Genomic DNA, 14,499 nt, shown 5'->3' on the forward strand with positions numbered 1-14,499 from the left:
TGCGTATCATAGAAGCACACCTACAGCAGATACAATCGATATACAAAGGAGATCCCCTGCCTTTTTTATTTCCCTTGTAATTGGCCCTCTGTCACTTTTCATCTATCAGTTGAATACCTTTTAGCGAAACTCGTGATGAAGAGCATTCACACTTTAAGCGATTTGTCTTGCCACGAAATAATCTAACTAAAACTACCATTGCTCATCATGATTTCTCAAGTAACAGTACAGTAGTACCTATATCATACAAATACCAAGTCTCAATACAAATAGTGTTCCGCTTCTATTAACAGAAGTCCGCAAGTAGTCCAACTTAAACACCCTGATGGAACGTATAAAAACATCATAAATCACTTCGTCAGTTTCAAGCCCCATAAAAATGTATTCCCCAATGTTTAATTGGTATCCTCATCGTCATACTACAACATATGAATCAGTATATAATCATCGGGTTGATTTACTGACATACCCTATAGCATAGCCCATTAGATAACGTGTCCATCAAGCTCTCAACAGGCCGGTCCTCCGCAAGACCTAAGAATCTCATCGGGTCACCCAATGTGGCTGTATTGGTAGTGACATTCTGGACGGTGTTTCCTCCGTAATCCCAAATGCGGGTCTCGTTACGACCCTGCCAAAGCGTCCAAAGACGATCAACCTGAGAGTGGTGGACAAAGAACTAGAGCCGGGAATTGAGCCAGAGAAGAGCCTAGCGAATGACAATACATACAAGAGGTTCGTTGGGAGAATATTGACGCCTTATGTCACCTCCAATAGCACGATGTATGTGATCATGGGGAATACCTGAATGCGAGAGAGAGTGAGCATAGAGCATCTTCTATGACAAGCGTGTGCATACGTTCGGTATTATTCCAAAAATTGATATAGTCGGGATAGTCCATAATCCTCTTCACTACAGCACTGGTCCAGTTTCCAGGCATCTCACTAGTCAAATTGAAACTGCGCCTCAAGCAATGAGGTTCGGGAATGTTCATCTGAGAAATTTAAGCTCAAGAATCAAGTCGAATGAGTAAATTCGTGCATACCTGCATGCCAGCATATGGCCCATTCTCAACACAGCTTGCCGTCGAGTTGTCGCCTTCTGGGAACCCCGTTCTCCCAAACCCAGTCTTGGGGTCAAAGATTTTCGCTCTCTTGAAGGCGCTCACACTATCAGCGTCGTGAGTCCAGTCCCAGTAAGGAATTCCTTCAGTGTATCCGCATTCACTCAGGTCCTTTGGGGAAAATATTAGGGGGTGTACCTTTTCGAAACAGAATTCAGTAGCCTACCCTTTCACGCATAATAAGGAAGTAGCGATGCCATGGATAGAATGCACCAACTTTGTGAACTACAGGCAATGTCAGTTTCAGTCGATCACAGACATGTTATACCTCACATACTAGTCTGATTAGTTATGAGATGAATATAGGAGTAATCATCATATAACGTCTTGCTCGCGCCCCCTGATTCAACGATACTAGGCTTAGTTTGGAGACATTTTGTTGCCTTGTGGAAAGCGTCCCGCTGCGCCTGTGACAGACTGTTCCAGTTGCGACGAATGCGAGGATTAGTGCATTGCGTCCGCTTAGCTGGCGCCGAAAGAATACCCGGAAGGACGAGCAAAAGGGTAGCCCAGAAGAGCGTAACTTGTCGAGCTGTTGAGAACATATCTAGACTAGGAGCTGACCTGCTGTTAAACAGGTTTGAGAGAAATCGAGAGGTTGATGGGTGAGCTTAGCCAGAGACGCATTCATTTATTCTAGTGCCAAGCTCAAGAGGTTGCACAGCTTGAATATCCTAGCCGTGATTGACCATATTAAGTATTACGGGCTAACAAACCTCGTGTTAGCTTTGGATTTATGCGTGGCCTTTTCGGGCACCCGGGTGTGTACACGGAATAACAGACTATGCCACTTCTGGTCGGAGATTTACAGTTAGTGTATAAAACGAGGTAAAGGAGTCTAGGTGAATATTACTCGACAAATTTAACTGGGCGATACAATCTACCGCACATGTAGCTAACCGAGAAAATCATCGCAATTGGCGGTCTCATTCGAATAGCCACGAGATCTAGCTGTGACCATAATAGGCGCCGGTCTAGCTTGGCAAGGCCAGCTGATCGGCCATGAGGGACGAATACAATTGATTGCTGTGTGATAAATCATGCACACTGCCATCGAGCACTTTTTTTTTTGCTGAGTCTAAGTACTGGGCGGCCATTGAATTTTTAGTGTGCAGCATGGGGCCTTCGACTCAGGCACAAGGAGAGTATCAGCACCGATTGACATACTGGATAGTACCAGAAGTGAGTTGTAAAAGTGGTATGTTGACCATATCAATTGCAACTTGGCTGTGTTCGCAAGACAATCGGGCGATCAGATCGCCAATAGTGTCACTGCCACGGGGTGGGTAGCTGATGACTTCTTTGTTGTTCTCAAGTTATGTGCAAATCACATCAAATACGGTCCGGTCCGTCTTCTCGGGAACGGGTTCACATCAGCCCTGATTGGCTCCAAACTGCGTTCGTTTTACTCTTGTTGAAACTATCTTACGTCAAGGCCGACCCAAAGACCCCACAAGCCTCATGTCTTCGGCGCTTATTCTGCCTGTACTGTACAGGACCAAAGGGTGTTCTCAAAGGTTCCTCATTCGTGTGCTTAAATGTTTTCTTCCTACCTTTAAATAGACCTATCCCATGACGCCCGCCCTCGTACTTTCCCTCCTGCGCATTTTTTGGGATCTGCTAAAATTTAGCCTAATTTACAGAGATGGATCCATGACTAACTAGTCAGTTACCGGTGCCAGTGTGATCGGATTGGTCTGTCAAGTGGGACACATTCCTTTATATGGGACGCATGTTTACAGCTTCATATTACTATTATAAAGACCTATCTTTCAACTAGTTTATAGTGATAATATACTCTATTCGTGAGCAGAGTCACCACCGCCAGCGGCTTCATCGAAGTTCCCGGCCTGCTAAATGGATAGATTATCGATTATACACATATTAGCTTAGTGAGGCATCAGTAATACATAAAGTGTAGTTAGATATTCTGATTCATCATTAAAGTCTCAAAAGGGTGGGATCAACGGTTGCGGCCGCAAATAACGTAGACTCCGAAACTGGTCTTGGTTTTAAAATACCGCAGCGTGAATCAAGACTCGCCAGGTAGTAGCTATATTAGCATATATGTAGAACTATGCGAGGTAGCTTTGTGACTGGATGGCTTTGCGTGGTTGGCACGAAGAGACGAGCACATTACTTTAAGTAGCCCTGGTACTAGTGGATTCGAGAGATCGCCGGAAAGTGTTTTGAAGTATGTCATTGCTTTTGGGAAATGAAAATTACTTTGTATGATATCGATTAACTTGTCAAAAGATTAAGAGCCATCGAGGGCATTACCTATGGTACTGTATGACCCGTTTAGGAAGGCATGCAACCGTATAGCAAATCCATTTCAAAGCATAATTAAATCGGCGTCACGTGTAGTCACGTGAGTTTGTTTTGAGTAGACAAAGGATCAGATAATTATAATTCATTTCTTGATGTACCACAACACGCGACAGTGGCGAGGAAAATCAATGAGTTGGGATTGACCATGGCCAACTGTTAGTAGCTGCGCTCCCCCCGACTTCCCTTCCGCCCCGCCTCTGTTTTTGATAATCTGAAACGAACTCATTTCAACTTGGTGTTGTGGGGGAATCATACAGCAGCCAAGCCTCCACTGCTGGCCACCACCCACTCTAGGTTCGGAAGTGAAGATCGAATAGGCGAAGCCCGATTTTACCCCGCTGGGAGTCCGCTTCCGATGGATCGACGAGGCACCGAAACTCCTTCGGAGCGACCATATTTCCAGCAACCAGGAGGGCAATACTATGAAGAGCCCCAGCAGTACGATGTATACGAAGAGGAACACGAGGTGCTACAGCCCGAGCCAGTTGTGGCGAAGCCCAAGAAGAAGAATAAAATCAAGCAAATATTCTCGCGACTGAAACGGAAGAAGACGGTCGAGCCGAAGAGGAAACCTGTTGTGTTGGACACACCCGATGACCCACCCGGGCGACCTTTGCCCCACACACCGCGTACGGAGTCTGATCTGCAACCACCGGCGCCTGTCTTCCACCCTCCTCCGAGCGAGATTAGTAGCCGGCGCTATGAGCTACGGGATCCTGGATTTGCCCCTCCTCCGTCCTCTCTCCCTCGTCGAATGTCGGTTACTACTCCCGTGATGAGTCATTACGTGCCAGGGAAAACGCCACTCGAACCGGTACTCGGGAGGGCAGTGTATTTGACCCACCACGAGGTGGGACTGTCGTCCCGCCATCCGAACCCAGTCTATTTGGACCCGCTCCCACCGGACCAACCACAGCTGCAACAAATACTACCTTATATCATGAGCAACACTGGGATGAGCATCATGATAGCGTCTATGATGCTGGGCCCCCTCCTATGCTGGTCGACGAGCGATCTGGCAACCGGGTCCCACGCGATTACAGTTATGCTTCGACAGGTAGCCATCCTAGTGGAGTCCCTCCAAAGAAGAAGAAGCGCTCGCTCGGTGGTATGTTCAAACGTATATTTAGTCGCAAGAAGAAGAAGCAACCGCCGGCCGTCCATCCTGTGACTATCGTAGAGTCTGACCCAGCTGATCATCAACCACATTATGTCGAGCAAGAGGTCTATGTTGAGCCAGCTCCTCCTACTGCTAGAACCTCTCGAACATCTGGGACAGGTAGCGCCCACAGACCTGCTGTCGTCGTTAGGCCTGGATCGTCCAGGACTCACTCGACTCGAACTTCCGCAGCCTCCCATCCTGCCATGATTCCGGTCAAAGCGCCGTCATCTAGGACCTCATCGGCCGTTCCGCAGTGGTTTCGCCTCGCTCCTCTCGTTCGCGCCCGTCAACTCAAGAGCCGATCCTCGAAACCATGGTGCCTATCTCTCCTCGTGACTCAATGACGCTTCGTCGCGGTACGGGCTCATCAGTTGTACCCCCCAGACGATATAATACTGGTTCTTCGGTTCCTGTTCCCAACGATACAATACTGATACGTCATTCAACGGTCTCGGTCGACATGGAACAAATTCGAGCACCAGACTTGGGCGGCAGGCAACAGCTTCGACTGGGCGCACGGTCCCGATTGCTACTGCTCGATCGTCTCCCAGGTAACATCGAGTACCAATAGTCCATCCCCTTCGATCCGAACCGCAGATAAGAGCTGGGGCGAGGTACACGTTCCACCACAACCTGCACCTGCACCGCTCCTGTCGCCTCGAGGCCTGGAGGTCTAGGACTCGGATTGGGGAGCCGCCCTCTGGCTGGACCCATACCCATCACTTCACGTCCTGCTGCCCGTCCTACCGCCCGTGCACCTCGCCGAACTTACGCCGCGCCGCCTCCACGAAAGCCATACGTCCATGTTCCACGACCTATTCCCCCACACCTCGATACCCTTCTTTGCCTACTAGATTCTTCCGGCAACAACCGGATCAGATGCTCAGGTTCAAATGATTGTACTGCCCTTAGAGATCTAGCTGCAGAGGAACGTCACCGAACTGCTGTAACAGAACAAGACTCGCCGAAGAACGAGCCTCGCGGCTTTGAGCTCGGTTACCTGGATCACACGCTGACTGTCTTTTGATATTTTTTCTTTGCATATCTTGATACGACTCGACGACGACTTGATACGACTATCTATGATTCTAGATTGAGCGACTGCTGGACATCATGCGCCAAGGACACGAAGTTACGATGCAGACTTTCAGGGATATGATTGAGCGTAAGCATTTTTATTAGTTATCGCGTGCTTCTTCAGTAACCGTGGCTGCTTTAGGCTGGCGCAGAGATATTGATGTTAGCCATGAACGATTCCTCGCAGAGCAAGCCGCACGAGCAGAAGCGCGCGAGCGTAAGCGCCAGAAGCCCATACGTTGGCAGCCTGGAGTTAATATCTGGGAACCAAATTACTAATCATCACGAAAGGGACATTGATTTACGGACGGACTATGATTTATGCATGCCACACAATTCTTCTTTTTTTTTTCTTCGATTGGAATACTAGGGGCCGATGATCCAGTGTAATCTAGTGTAAATCTTGTACTTCAATCGTTTTATTCACACAATCAGTACTTGTATTTAGCTCATGTGTCGCAAGTACTGGCGGTAGGGCATGTAGTTTAATTTTTTTGGTTCGTCAAAGATGTCAAAATCATCCATGTCTTCATAAATCAGCGGATGAATCTGAGCTTTCTTCTGCTTCATACTCGACCTCTTGTTCGGTATCTTCGATTCGTCATACAATTCATCAACTTCTGATCCGAGCTCATCGGAATCTTGCTCTCCTGGGTCAGCAGCTCCAGGTTCCCCTCCAGGCATTTCAGAGTTCCAGTATCTGCTACCATAGTGCAAGAATAGCTCGTTGCCGTTCCAAATGACCAGCTGGAGACAAATATCAGCTCTATTATAGACAAGCAGCCAATACATTCCTCACTTGCGTATAATGCAATATGTTTCTCGTTTCCGACCCCAGACATCTGCGTGTAAGGTTTCGCATAAGAAAGTATCACATTTATTTATCAAGTTCGAGGCTTACACTTCGCGCCACAGTTCGCATTTCCATTACTTGGGTGATTCGCGAATCTTGATTCGTTTCCTGCGTACCCAGCATCGATAGTCAAACCGAGTAGTTTGGAATATCGAATAGGTAATTCCGGTGCGTCGCATCAGCAACTAGACTAAACGTTTGCGTGAGAGATGGAGATCGGACACGGTGCCTATTACGTACCTTCTTCGAAGAGCAGTTCGCGGAAGGCAAATGTCGCCCGTGTAGTCTGTTGATCTACAGTGAGTATCAATACCGGTGGTATTTTCAAGTTACTGACCGGAGATGAGAGTGTTTTTGACTACGTTGCCAACGAGGAACAGGCCATTGCCGTATTGACTGGGCTTGACAACAGTTTGCTGCATTCGGGTAAGTAAAGTCAAGTTGAGACAAGTGGCAAACTGGCTCTACCTTCCATTGCTTCATCAGGATCCCAACGTTCATACACGGCCCTCCATCTGCGCAAAAAATTATCATTTCATCTTAGCGACACGCATATTCGGGACAAACCTCTAAACCAGGGTTCAACATCAGTGAGTTATAGATAAAAGACAGTGCACATACCGAGCTTTGCACCCCGTACAAAGATCTGGGTCACACTCCATTCCGCGTTATAGCATTTGCACCCATTACGGCCCTCAGTTCTACATGTATCTGTTTTCGAGTCTGCTTTGCAATCACACCCTCTGCGACGCTGTTTGCCTGCCCTCAAGGTATCAGTACCGGGAGGCTTTGAGAAAACTATCTTTACAGTTCTTGGTGTCACACTTGCAGTCCCGAATGCAATGTCGGTTTGAAGCATAGCAAGAGCAGTGAGGGTTCTTGTAGCAAGGTCCAGGGTGATCGCATTCTTCAAGTCTGAAGTAAACGATTGTATCAGAGTATATAACGCGGTGAATTACATTACTCACGCGGGGTATGCTTCCCTTTCTACAATGGCAGAAGCTAGCTGAGTATTGCAAAGATAATATCATAAGTAACTTACTGATTGATCCTCCTCCCCTTCTTTCCTCAAATTCAGGATGATCCTCGTCCGGCTCGGGCTCTGATAAATCGCTATATAGTCTATTTCGAATATCGTAGGCCTAACACCCGTTAATTTAAGCCGGAAAAATTGCAAGAGGATGTACTTGTCGGCAGGTAACCTTGTCCCAGCTTAATTCTGCTACATCACAAGGCATTGCGTCCGGATCGACCCTCCATATAGTCTCGATATCGGCTTGTACCCGTGCGTCCGGCTCGGATTCCAGCTCGATTATATCAAGGCTCTATCCTTGACAAGAAAAGAATTACCATGATCAATGCGGCTGATCAAAACCGACCCTAGGCCTAACACCCGTTAATTTAAGCCGGAAAAATTGCAAGAGGATGTACTTGTCGGCATCGGCTTGTACCCGTGCGTCCGGCTCGGATTCCAGCTCGATTATATCAAGGCTCTATCCTTGACAAGAAAGAATTACCATGATCATGCGGCTGATCAAAACCGACCCATTGATTCAACCCACCGAATCGCCTTCAGAAGTTCCGAAAGAAAAGGAGAAACAGTTGTTTCCGCATCGTGCCCTTTTCAATCGTTTAAAACTGAGCAAGAGCTTGTGTGCCGACACGGTCGGCTTTCTCCATCGAGGAGTCTGAGGGCCACGGCCTCGGCGATTGTCAGCTTCTTGAGCTTCAACTGTGTGCGGTGTCTATTAGCATACTATAGTCATTAGCTCATATAGTACATTCAAATGACACAACTTACAATGAGTAGGGCACATTATCCCTTGACAGTCTATCTTATAGCAAATATGAAAAGCCTTTTCTCTAACTCTAGATTCGAGCGTGGCCTTTCTTCCTTGTGACACCATTCGTCTATAGATAGGTGAGGCAAGGGTGGATCCTGAGCGAATATGATGTCTAAATCAGGGTACGTCCTAAGATCTATTTAAAAGCTTGCAAATGAAAAGGAGTGAGGGGCAAACCGATGCCTCAGAGTCTTGAATAGTGCGCTAATATCTTGAGGAATTGCTTTAGTCTCATCTATCCTATCTTCGGTCATCTTGTGAATATACAATAGTCGACGGATAGTTTCTGCTCCAATAATATCCTCTGTTGGAGCTGTGAATACCCGTGTCGTCTACAGGATATGGGCGACTGACCATCATTGTCCAACCAACGGCGAAATGTTGCCAGGCTTCAATATCCAGAAAGGATGCTTCATAACTCAGCATTATATTCTTCGCGTTCCGGCGTTTCATTTCCGGTGGTATAAAGGGCATCGACTCTTGGTTGTTGGCCGGATTGTCGCCCGCCCCAAGGTTAACTAGCTTCTGCTTTCGAATCCTTCGCCGTGCGTCCACAGGGTCCATTCGCCCTTCATTAACCATGACCGGAGGCTCTGGTTCTGGCTCTTTATCGTCATTCTTCTTCCCTTTACCCTTACCCTTCCCCCTTTTCTTCTTCTCATCCTCGATCTGAGCTTGAACTTGGACTTCAATCTCTTCATCATCACCAGTAGCCACTCTGATTCGTTCTCCGGTGCGAGTCTGAACCCAGATGTCACCACGAATGTAGTTTTGTTGACGCAAGTGCGAGAAGCTGCTATACTGAGGAATTGTTTTTGTCGTAAACCTGTTCATCCAAAGGGCAGAGCTAGGAGAAGGCCCAACCGTCGGTTCGAGAAGCTCGTCTTCTAGATCGATTTCCACGGGATCATAATACAAAGCCCGAAGCTCTTGTCCTACTTTATGAGCTGTACCACTCTGGAGACTAGCTTGGAACAAACTCTCGTCGAGTTCCTCCTCGTCTTCGTCATCGAGATTGGCGAGCTGGTCAAAACGTAACGTCTCTGAAATGTGACGGGCCGCCCAGTTTTGAAATTGATCCCAGCATTCTTTGAATGTTTCATCGGCTATCTCAATGTCCGACTGCCCTTGGCGCGCCATACGAAACGTTGACACCTAGAAGATGATCGTGATTGTGTTTCGAGTGGCACGTCACGTGACCTTGTATAGCCTAATTAAGCGCTCGATCCATAATGAGTGTGCAGTAACGGGGCACTCCAGTCAAGTGAGCTCTTGCTATCCGCAATGTTAATATTATGCCACAGACATCTATGGAGAATGAAACTTCCGCCCTTCATTTCTGGCTCATTAATGCTGGACAAGTGCTGAACATTCTCTTTCATATCATCGGTTGGAGTAATACATACAACGTGCCAGTAATTCAGATGGTATTGGCGTAATTATGCGCATCGATCATGTATCAAATTCTACCCCGTTTAATTTGCCTACTTAAAGGAAGCTCAAACTAAACTCAGGGTTGCCCTTATACTCAATTCCGGGCACAGTGCTTTGGCACTTTCGGAAAAGCTGGGAGTACCGGGTGGGACATCGTTGAACCGCTGAAGACATTTCTCGGCAAGTCCTAGGCGACCAAGGTGCGGGAGCTGTGTGAGAATATCAAGCAAACTCTTCTGTAGATAATTTTGTATCTTTCAATGTGAGTCCCGTATGTTACTCATAAGGACACTCGCCTGGTCATATTGACTAGGGCCATTGAGACCCGTCGTTAGGATAACCAACTCCTTCAGGACCGGCACTCTAGCTGCTATTTCGCCTAGTATGTGTATCACATTCGAGTCACCGTTAGAATCGTACGCCCCTTCGTGATTGGTAAAGATTCGTAGGGCCCTTAAACGTGAAAGTTCCGGAAAGCTGGGCCTGCTAAGCTCCTCGATATGAAAGTGATTGAGATGAGCCGGGTAGGCAATATCTAGTGTCTCTAGCTGTGCTCCAAGGCTCGAATTTAGCAAAGGTGTGACAACTGAGACCGGGGCCCTAATATGACGGATCGAAGGCATCGCTTCCTCTATGTCACGAGGAGAAATCATCGGTCCTCCCTGTTCTTCAAATTCAGATATGTCCAACTCGATGGTCTGTAAGTGCTTGTGATTTTGAATGAACCTCCATATGCCGAAAATGTGGTGACCGAAATTATGGGTGAGTACCGGGCGCTCGTAAACACCCACGCGAAGGTGGCTCAAGTGAGGAAACTCATGTGAAGAGAGCTCCGCAAGAATATTGTCTACTCCCCATATGGGGCCCATAACTATCGTTGGAAGTTGTTCAGGATCTATCGCCAGAAACTCGATGTTGTGCGCATTACGAATCAGTTTAACGATCATATTCGGCACCGTCCAGCTGGGTCTCTCTTTATAGTTGGTTAGCGTCAGGACTGAAGACTGGTCAGGAGTAGAAATTGTTGCCTCCCATATAGCCGTCAAATCCAATAGAAAGCATTTTTAGACCAGCCAGAGGTCCGTTTTGGTCAAATGTGATGTGTGAACTTGGACCGAATACAGAACTGCCTTGTGCCCCGTGAAAATCGACATTCACCTAGTTAGATTTTCCGCCCATTAGAGCAAAGTAAAATTATAAAAGAAAATAGAATAAAAACGAAACATACCATCTGGAACTTATTATGCGCCATAACCAGACGTAGGGAGCGAAGCTTGGGCAACTCTAGGACAGCCGCTCTAAAGTACGGTACCAGTAGACCTCATTCATACCCGAGACGGTCCAAGCAACATGGTCGAGATTCTTCATTTTGGATATCGCAGTTATGAATACTTCTACGTCCTCTTGTTTCAGCTCCATGTCAATCCTCAGACGGTGCGCATAACTTGGAATTCGAGATGCGCTATCTGTTTCATCGAGAACTTGTTCTGTGAATTCTTCCAGGTAATATTTGATCGTCATGACCGGAAAACACGTAAACTGAGACCAACTAGGGTCATTGGTAGCACAGGCTAGACGGATGGATCGGTAAAGGATAGGGAGCGCGACAGATCTCCAGGCTTTACAAACTGTAGAACTCGATATGAGAGATTTCCTAGGAATTGATGGTAGAACAAGTGCAACAATTTCGATTGGCAAGCTGTCGGTGCGCATATTGGGGAGCGGCAAGTCCAAGTTGCTTTGTGTAAATGCCAAAGGTCGTTTTTGGTGAAGGCAAGCGCGTTTATGATGTAAGCGCGACTAAGCACACTTAGTCACCAATGGTAATTTACAATTCATCCATTCTAAATATAACTCTCACTCATTAAAAAATTACGGTACAAAAAAAAAAGCAACAACCATACATCAACACATTACTTGGAAGCAATCATGGGAGCCTTGAGCACCCATTGCCGCCTCGACAGCTCGGACAAACAAAACGCCGCAAACCCGGATCGAGATACGTACGTGCCCAACTTGGGAGCACCGACATACCCAGCGACACAGCCTCGTTCTCGGACCGGGTCAACAACGGAACTCGCACGATGGTCCATTCGATTCCGTCCCCCTCTCTTCGCACGGTTTCTCCGATCGCCACTTCGTCCGCATAGGCGTCGTACGCGGTCAGCTTGATGCCCTGGACAAGGGTCCATATTGCCAAGTCCCGTTTATCGTTCGGGTCCGGAATCGAGACTGTGCCCAGTAATATGATCCGCTTGCACTCTACCTCTGGTTCTTTCATGATTCGCAGGATGAGCGAGTAGGCTTTGGAGAGTGGTAGATTTGAAGGGTGTGCGCCTGGAAAGTGCGAGGGCGTAGTGCCAGGCCCGAGGTTGGACAGAATGGCATGGGTGTGTCGGATCGCGTGACGTAGAGAATCTTCGTCTGTTAGTTCTCCTTTAACTACAATGATCGACTCGTGGGATGCTATGTCTGTTCACCCCCACATAATGTAATGTATCATTGAGTTTGATTCGGGTGGAGGGCTGTGGGGAAACGACACACCCTCTGGTAATTTGGCTGGGTTCCTGACGTAGACTGTAACAATGTGTCCGGCTTCCAGAGCTTTGCGGGTCAAGATGATCCCCATCTCTCCCGTCGCTCCCAGAATTAAAAGCCTAGTCATTGCGGGATAGAGAACAGATGGTCGTTGTAAGATGATACTATCTTACGGAACGCTTACGAGAAGGGTGCTGTAGGCACCATGTGTGTTTGCTGTGTGCAGGCGCCACATTGGCATTCAGGCATGTAAATGACGTCAGCGGGTGTCTGGCTGAGGCCGGGCTCGGTTTCAAAAGAGCCATATATTTAATTAATTAAACATTCCACAGTAGTAAACTTTGATGGCGATCTTCCAAGTTGGCCGATCACTTGTGAACCTAACCAGGCCTCGGCCATCTCACACCACCCTGCTGCCCTCGACTCGCCCGCTTCAGGTTTTCTCGCATTCCAGTATCGACGTCATCATCTAATTCAATCGTGTCAACCCATTATCCGTGCGTCAAATATTTATTCAAGCTTACCTCGATCAACAATATCATCTTCTTCGTCCACATCATATTCCCTATTTTCATCGTCGTCAATCTCACCGTCGTCCCGGGACCTACTGATCCCAGCTCTCAGCCTCGAACCGCCCCGGAAATTGATCACAGGCTCGTCATCGTCATCTTCGCCTGCATCGGCCCACTTGTCAAGATACGGGTTCTCGCGTCCGGTCCAATGGGGGTTTGAACTCTGTGCCCGTTCCTTGTCCACAGCGAGGTCCTTCATCAATCGGTCGACCGAGTCTTGTTTGGTCGCTGCGAGTTTGTCGTCCTGTTTATTATCAGGTGAGCCTATCAGAATTTTCAACGCCGGGAAGAGACCTACTCGTTCCTTTTTGAGTTTCTCCAGTTCGGGTTTATAGTTCCTAAGAAGGGGAGGTGAGTCTCGAAATATAACAGACTGATAATCGGCCTCGACATACTTTTCGTATTCCTCCCTCGCCTCATCCACAGCCTTGAAGAAGTCTTTTACTCCAGCCCCAGTAGCCGACGAAACTCCTACAGGCTGACACCCACCATTCCAATTTCCAGTCCGAATAAATACAAAATAATCTCACCTTCAAGTGGCGATAAAATTCATCCAAAACAAGAGACATGCTGTTCATAAGACTGCTCATATACGTAGGCTCCCCATCCGCATCTCGGTGCTCGCGCGAGGCCAAGGCAGCTTGAAAAGCTACATCTCTCAGTTAGTATACTTGGGGAGGGTAAAGGAAGGATTAGAATTCCCCGAACCTTCAAAGTCGGACATCCATTCTACTGCAAACTCGTGCGGCGTGACGTCTGTCTTGTTGAATACGATGATAAAGGGTAGCCTTGTCTTGTATAAAATACTGTAAAATATCACCCCCATGAGTGTACGTGTTTTGGATAGGGTGAAATGTGGGACTTGCCTGCATGCATAGAGCATATTGCTCATAAAGGTCGCTGGAGCGACACACCGGGGTGTATCGATGATATAGGCCAAGCACGCAGGACCTGCTGCAGCCATCGCGTCGGTCAATATGGCACCCGAAGCCGACCAAGTAAAAATTTCAATTTGCCCAGGTGTGTCGAGGACGATATAGCTTGTACTCCAATTAATAAACCGACCAGCTAGGAAACAAAAAAAAAAAGCTCACTCGACTTCCGAGACCTCTTCTCGACTAGCGACAGAACTTGATCGAACTTGGTCGTGAACAAGTTGAGAGAAGTGAGAATACCGCCGTTGGGACCTAGATTGTACCTGTGGATAGATGGATTAATCCCATGGGTCTACTCACCGAGCATATCCGAAAGATCTCACTGTTTCATGACTTCTTTGTAATCCACGGTGTCTCGAATATCAATGTTAGCCTCGAATGGAACGTTGGCTACGGCTGGGTCGAGATTAATGACATAGGGTGGGCGGGGAGCATCTGTTGTGGACGAGGCGGTAGAGCGAAGATACGAGGTGATTCGCTGGACAAACGTTGTCTTCCCAGACCCTGCCATTCCAATAGTAATAATCGTGATGGGCTTTTTGGGAGTCGCCGAGGGACCCGCTGCAGGGGCTGCTGACTCTTCCGTGCTCGACATCTTGCCGACTTGCCAAGCTATCAGCATGTGCCAC

The 14,499-nt window shown here is 47.6% G+C and overlaps 6 protein-coding genes across 6 annotated transcripts; 1 reads left to right on the forward strand and 5 right to left on the reverse strand.

The window, feature by feature from the left end:
• Positions 1 to 395: 395 nt before the first annotated feature.
• Positions 396 to 1,669, reverse strand: RhiXN_07864 (tyrosinase; the record flags this gene model as incomplete). Its single annotated transcript, XM_043327680.1, has 7 exons — positions 396 to 419; positions 470 to 679; positions 731 to 804; positions 860 to 995; positions 1,047 to 1,235; positions 1,291 to 1,349; positions 1,402 to 1,669. 7 exons carry the CDS (start codon positions 1,667 to 1,669, stop codon positions 396 to 398), a joined length of 960 nt encoding a protein of 319 aa, XP_043183065.1.
• Positions 1,670 to 3,810: 2,141 nt separating this feature from the next.
• RhiXN_07865 (uncharacterized protein) lies at positions 3,811 to 5,644 on the forward strand (the record flags this gene model as incomplete). Its single annotated transcript, XM_043327681.1, has 4 exons — positions 3,811 to 4,190; positions 4,250 to 4,734; positions 4,872 to 5,168; positions 5,220 to 5,644. 4 exons carry the CDS (start codon positions 3,811 to 3,813, stop codon positions 5,642 to 5,644), a joined length of 1,587 nt encoding a protein of 528 aa, XP_043183066.1.
• Positions 5,645 to 6,138: 494 nt separating this feature from the next.
• On the reverse strand, positions 6,139 to 9,531 carry RhiXN_07866 (SET domain-containing protein; the record flags this gene model as incomplete). The annotated part of the gene is made up of 13 exons (XM_043327682.1): positions 6,139 to 6,441; positions 6,683 to 6,737; positions 6,788 to 6,833; positions 6,885 to 6,963; positions 7,016 to 7,062; positions 7,169 to 7,462; positions 7,516 to 7,530; positions 7,590 to 7,689; positions 7,735 to 7,872; positions 7,927 to 8,040; positions 8,110 to 8,279; positions 8,659 to 8,695; positions 8,746 to 9,531. 13 exons carry the CDS (start codon positions 9,529 to 9,531, stop codon positions 6,139 to 6,141), a joined length of 2,184 nt encoding a protein of 727 aa, XP_043183067.1.
• A 359-nt stretch (positions 9,532 to 9,890) lies between these two features.
• Positions 9,891 to 10,772, reverse strand: RhiXN_07867 (uncharacterized protein; the record flags this gene model as incomplete). Its single annotated transcript, XM_043327683.1, has 2 exons — positions 9,891 to 10,061; positions 10,116 to 10,772. The coding sequence occupies 2 exons, from the start codon at positions 10,770 to 10,772 to the stop codon at positions 9,891 to 9,893; spliced, it is 828 nt and encodes a 275-aa protein (XP_043183068.1).
• Positions 10,773 to 11,109: 337 nt separating this feature from the next.
• Positions 11,110 to 12,490, reverse strand: RhiXN_07868 (NAD(P)H-binding family protein; the record flags this gene model as incomplete). Its single annotated transcript, XM_043327684.1, has 3 exons — positions 11,110 to 11,453; positions 11,833 to 12,297; positions 12,370 to 12,490. 3 exons carry the CDS (start codon positions 12,488 to 12,490, stop codon positions 11,110 to 11,112), a joined length of 930 nt encoding a protein of 309 aa, XP_043183069.1.
• A 253-nt stretch (positions 12,491 to 12,743) lies between these two features.
• RhiXN_07869 (ATP(GTP)-binding protein Fet5) lies at positions 12,744 to 14,492 on the reverse strand (the record flags this gene model as incomplete). Its single annotated transcript, XM_043327685.1, has 9 exons — positions 12,744 to 12,832; positions 12,888 to 13,179; positions 13,234 to 13,273; positions 13,331 to 13,413; positions 13,466 to 13,584; positions 13,644 to 13,801; positions 13,850 to 13,975; positions 14,030 to 14,122; positions 14,194 to 14,492. The coding sequence occupies 9 exons, from the start codon at positions 14,490 to 14,492 to the stop codon at positions 12,744 to 12,746; spliced, it is 1,299 nt and encodes a 432-aa protein (XP_043183070.1).
• Positions 14,493 to 14,499: the final 7 nt, after the last annotated feature.

Source organism: Rhizoctonia solani, chromosome 9, assembly GCF_016906535.1.
Source record: "Rhizoctonia solani chromosome 9, complete sequence".
In the NCBI taxonomy this organism is placed as follows: Eukaryota; Fungi; Basidiomycota; class Agaricomycetes; order Cantharellales; family Ceratobasidiaceae; genus Rhizoctonia; species Rhizoctonia solani.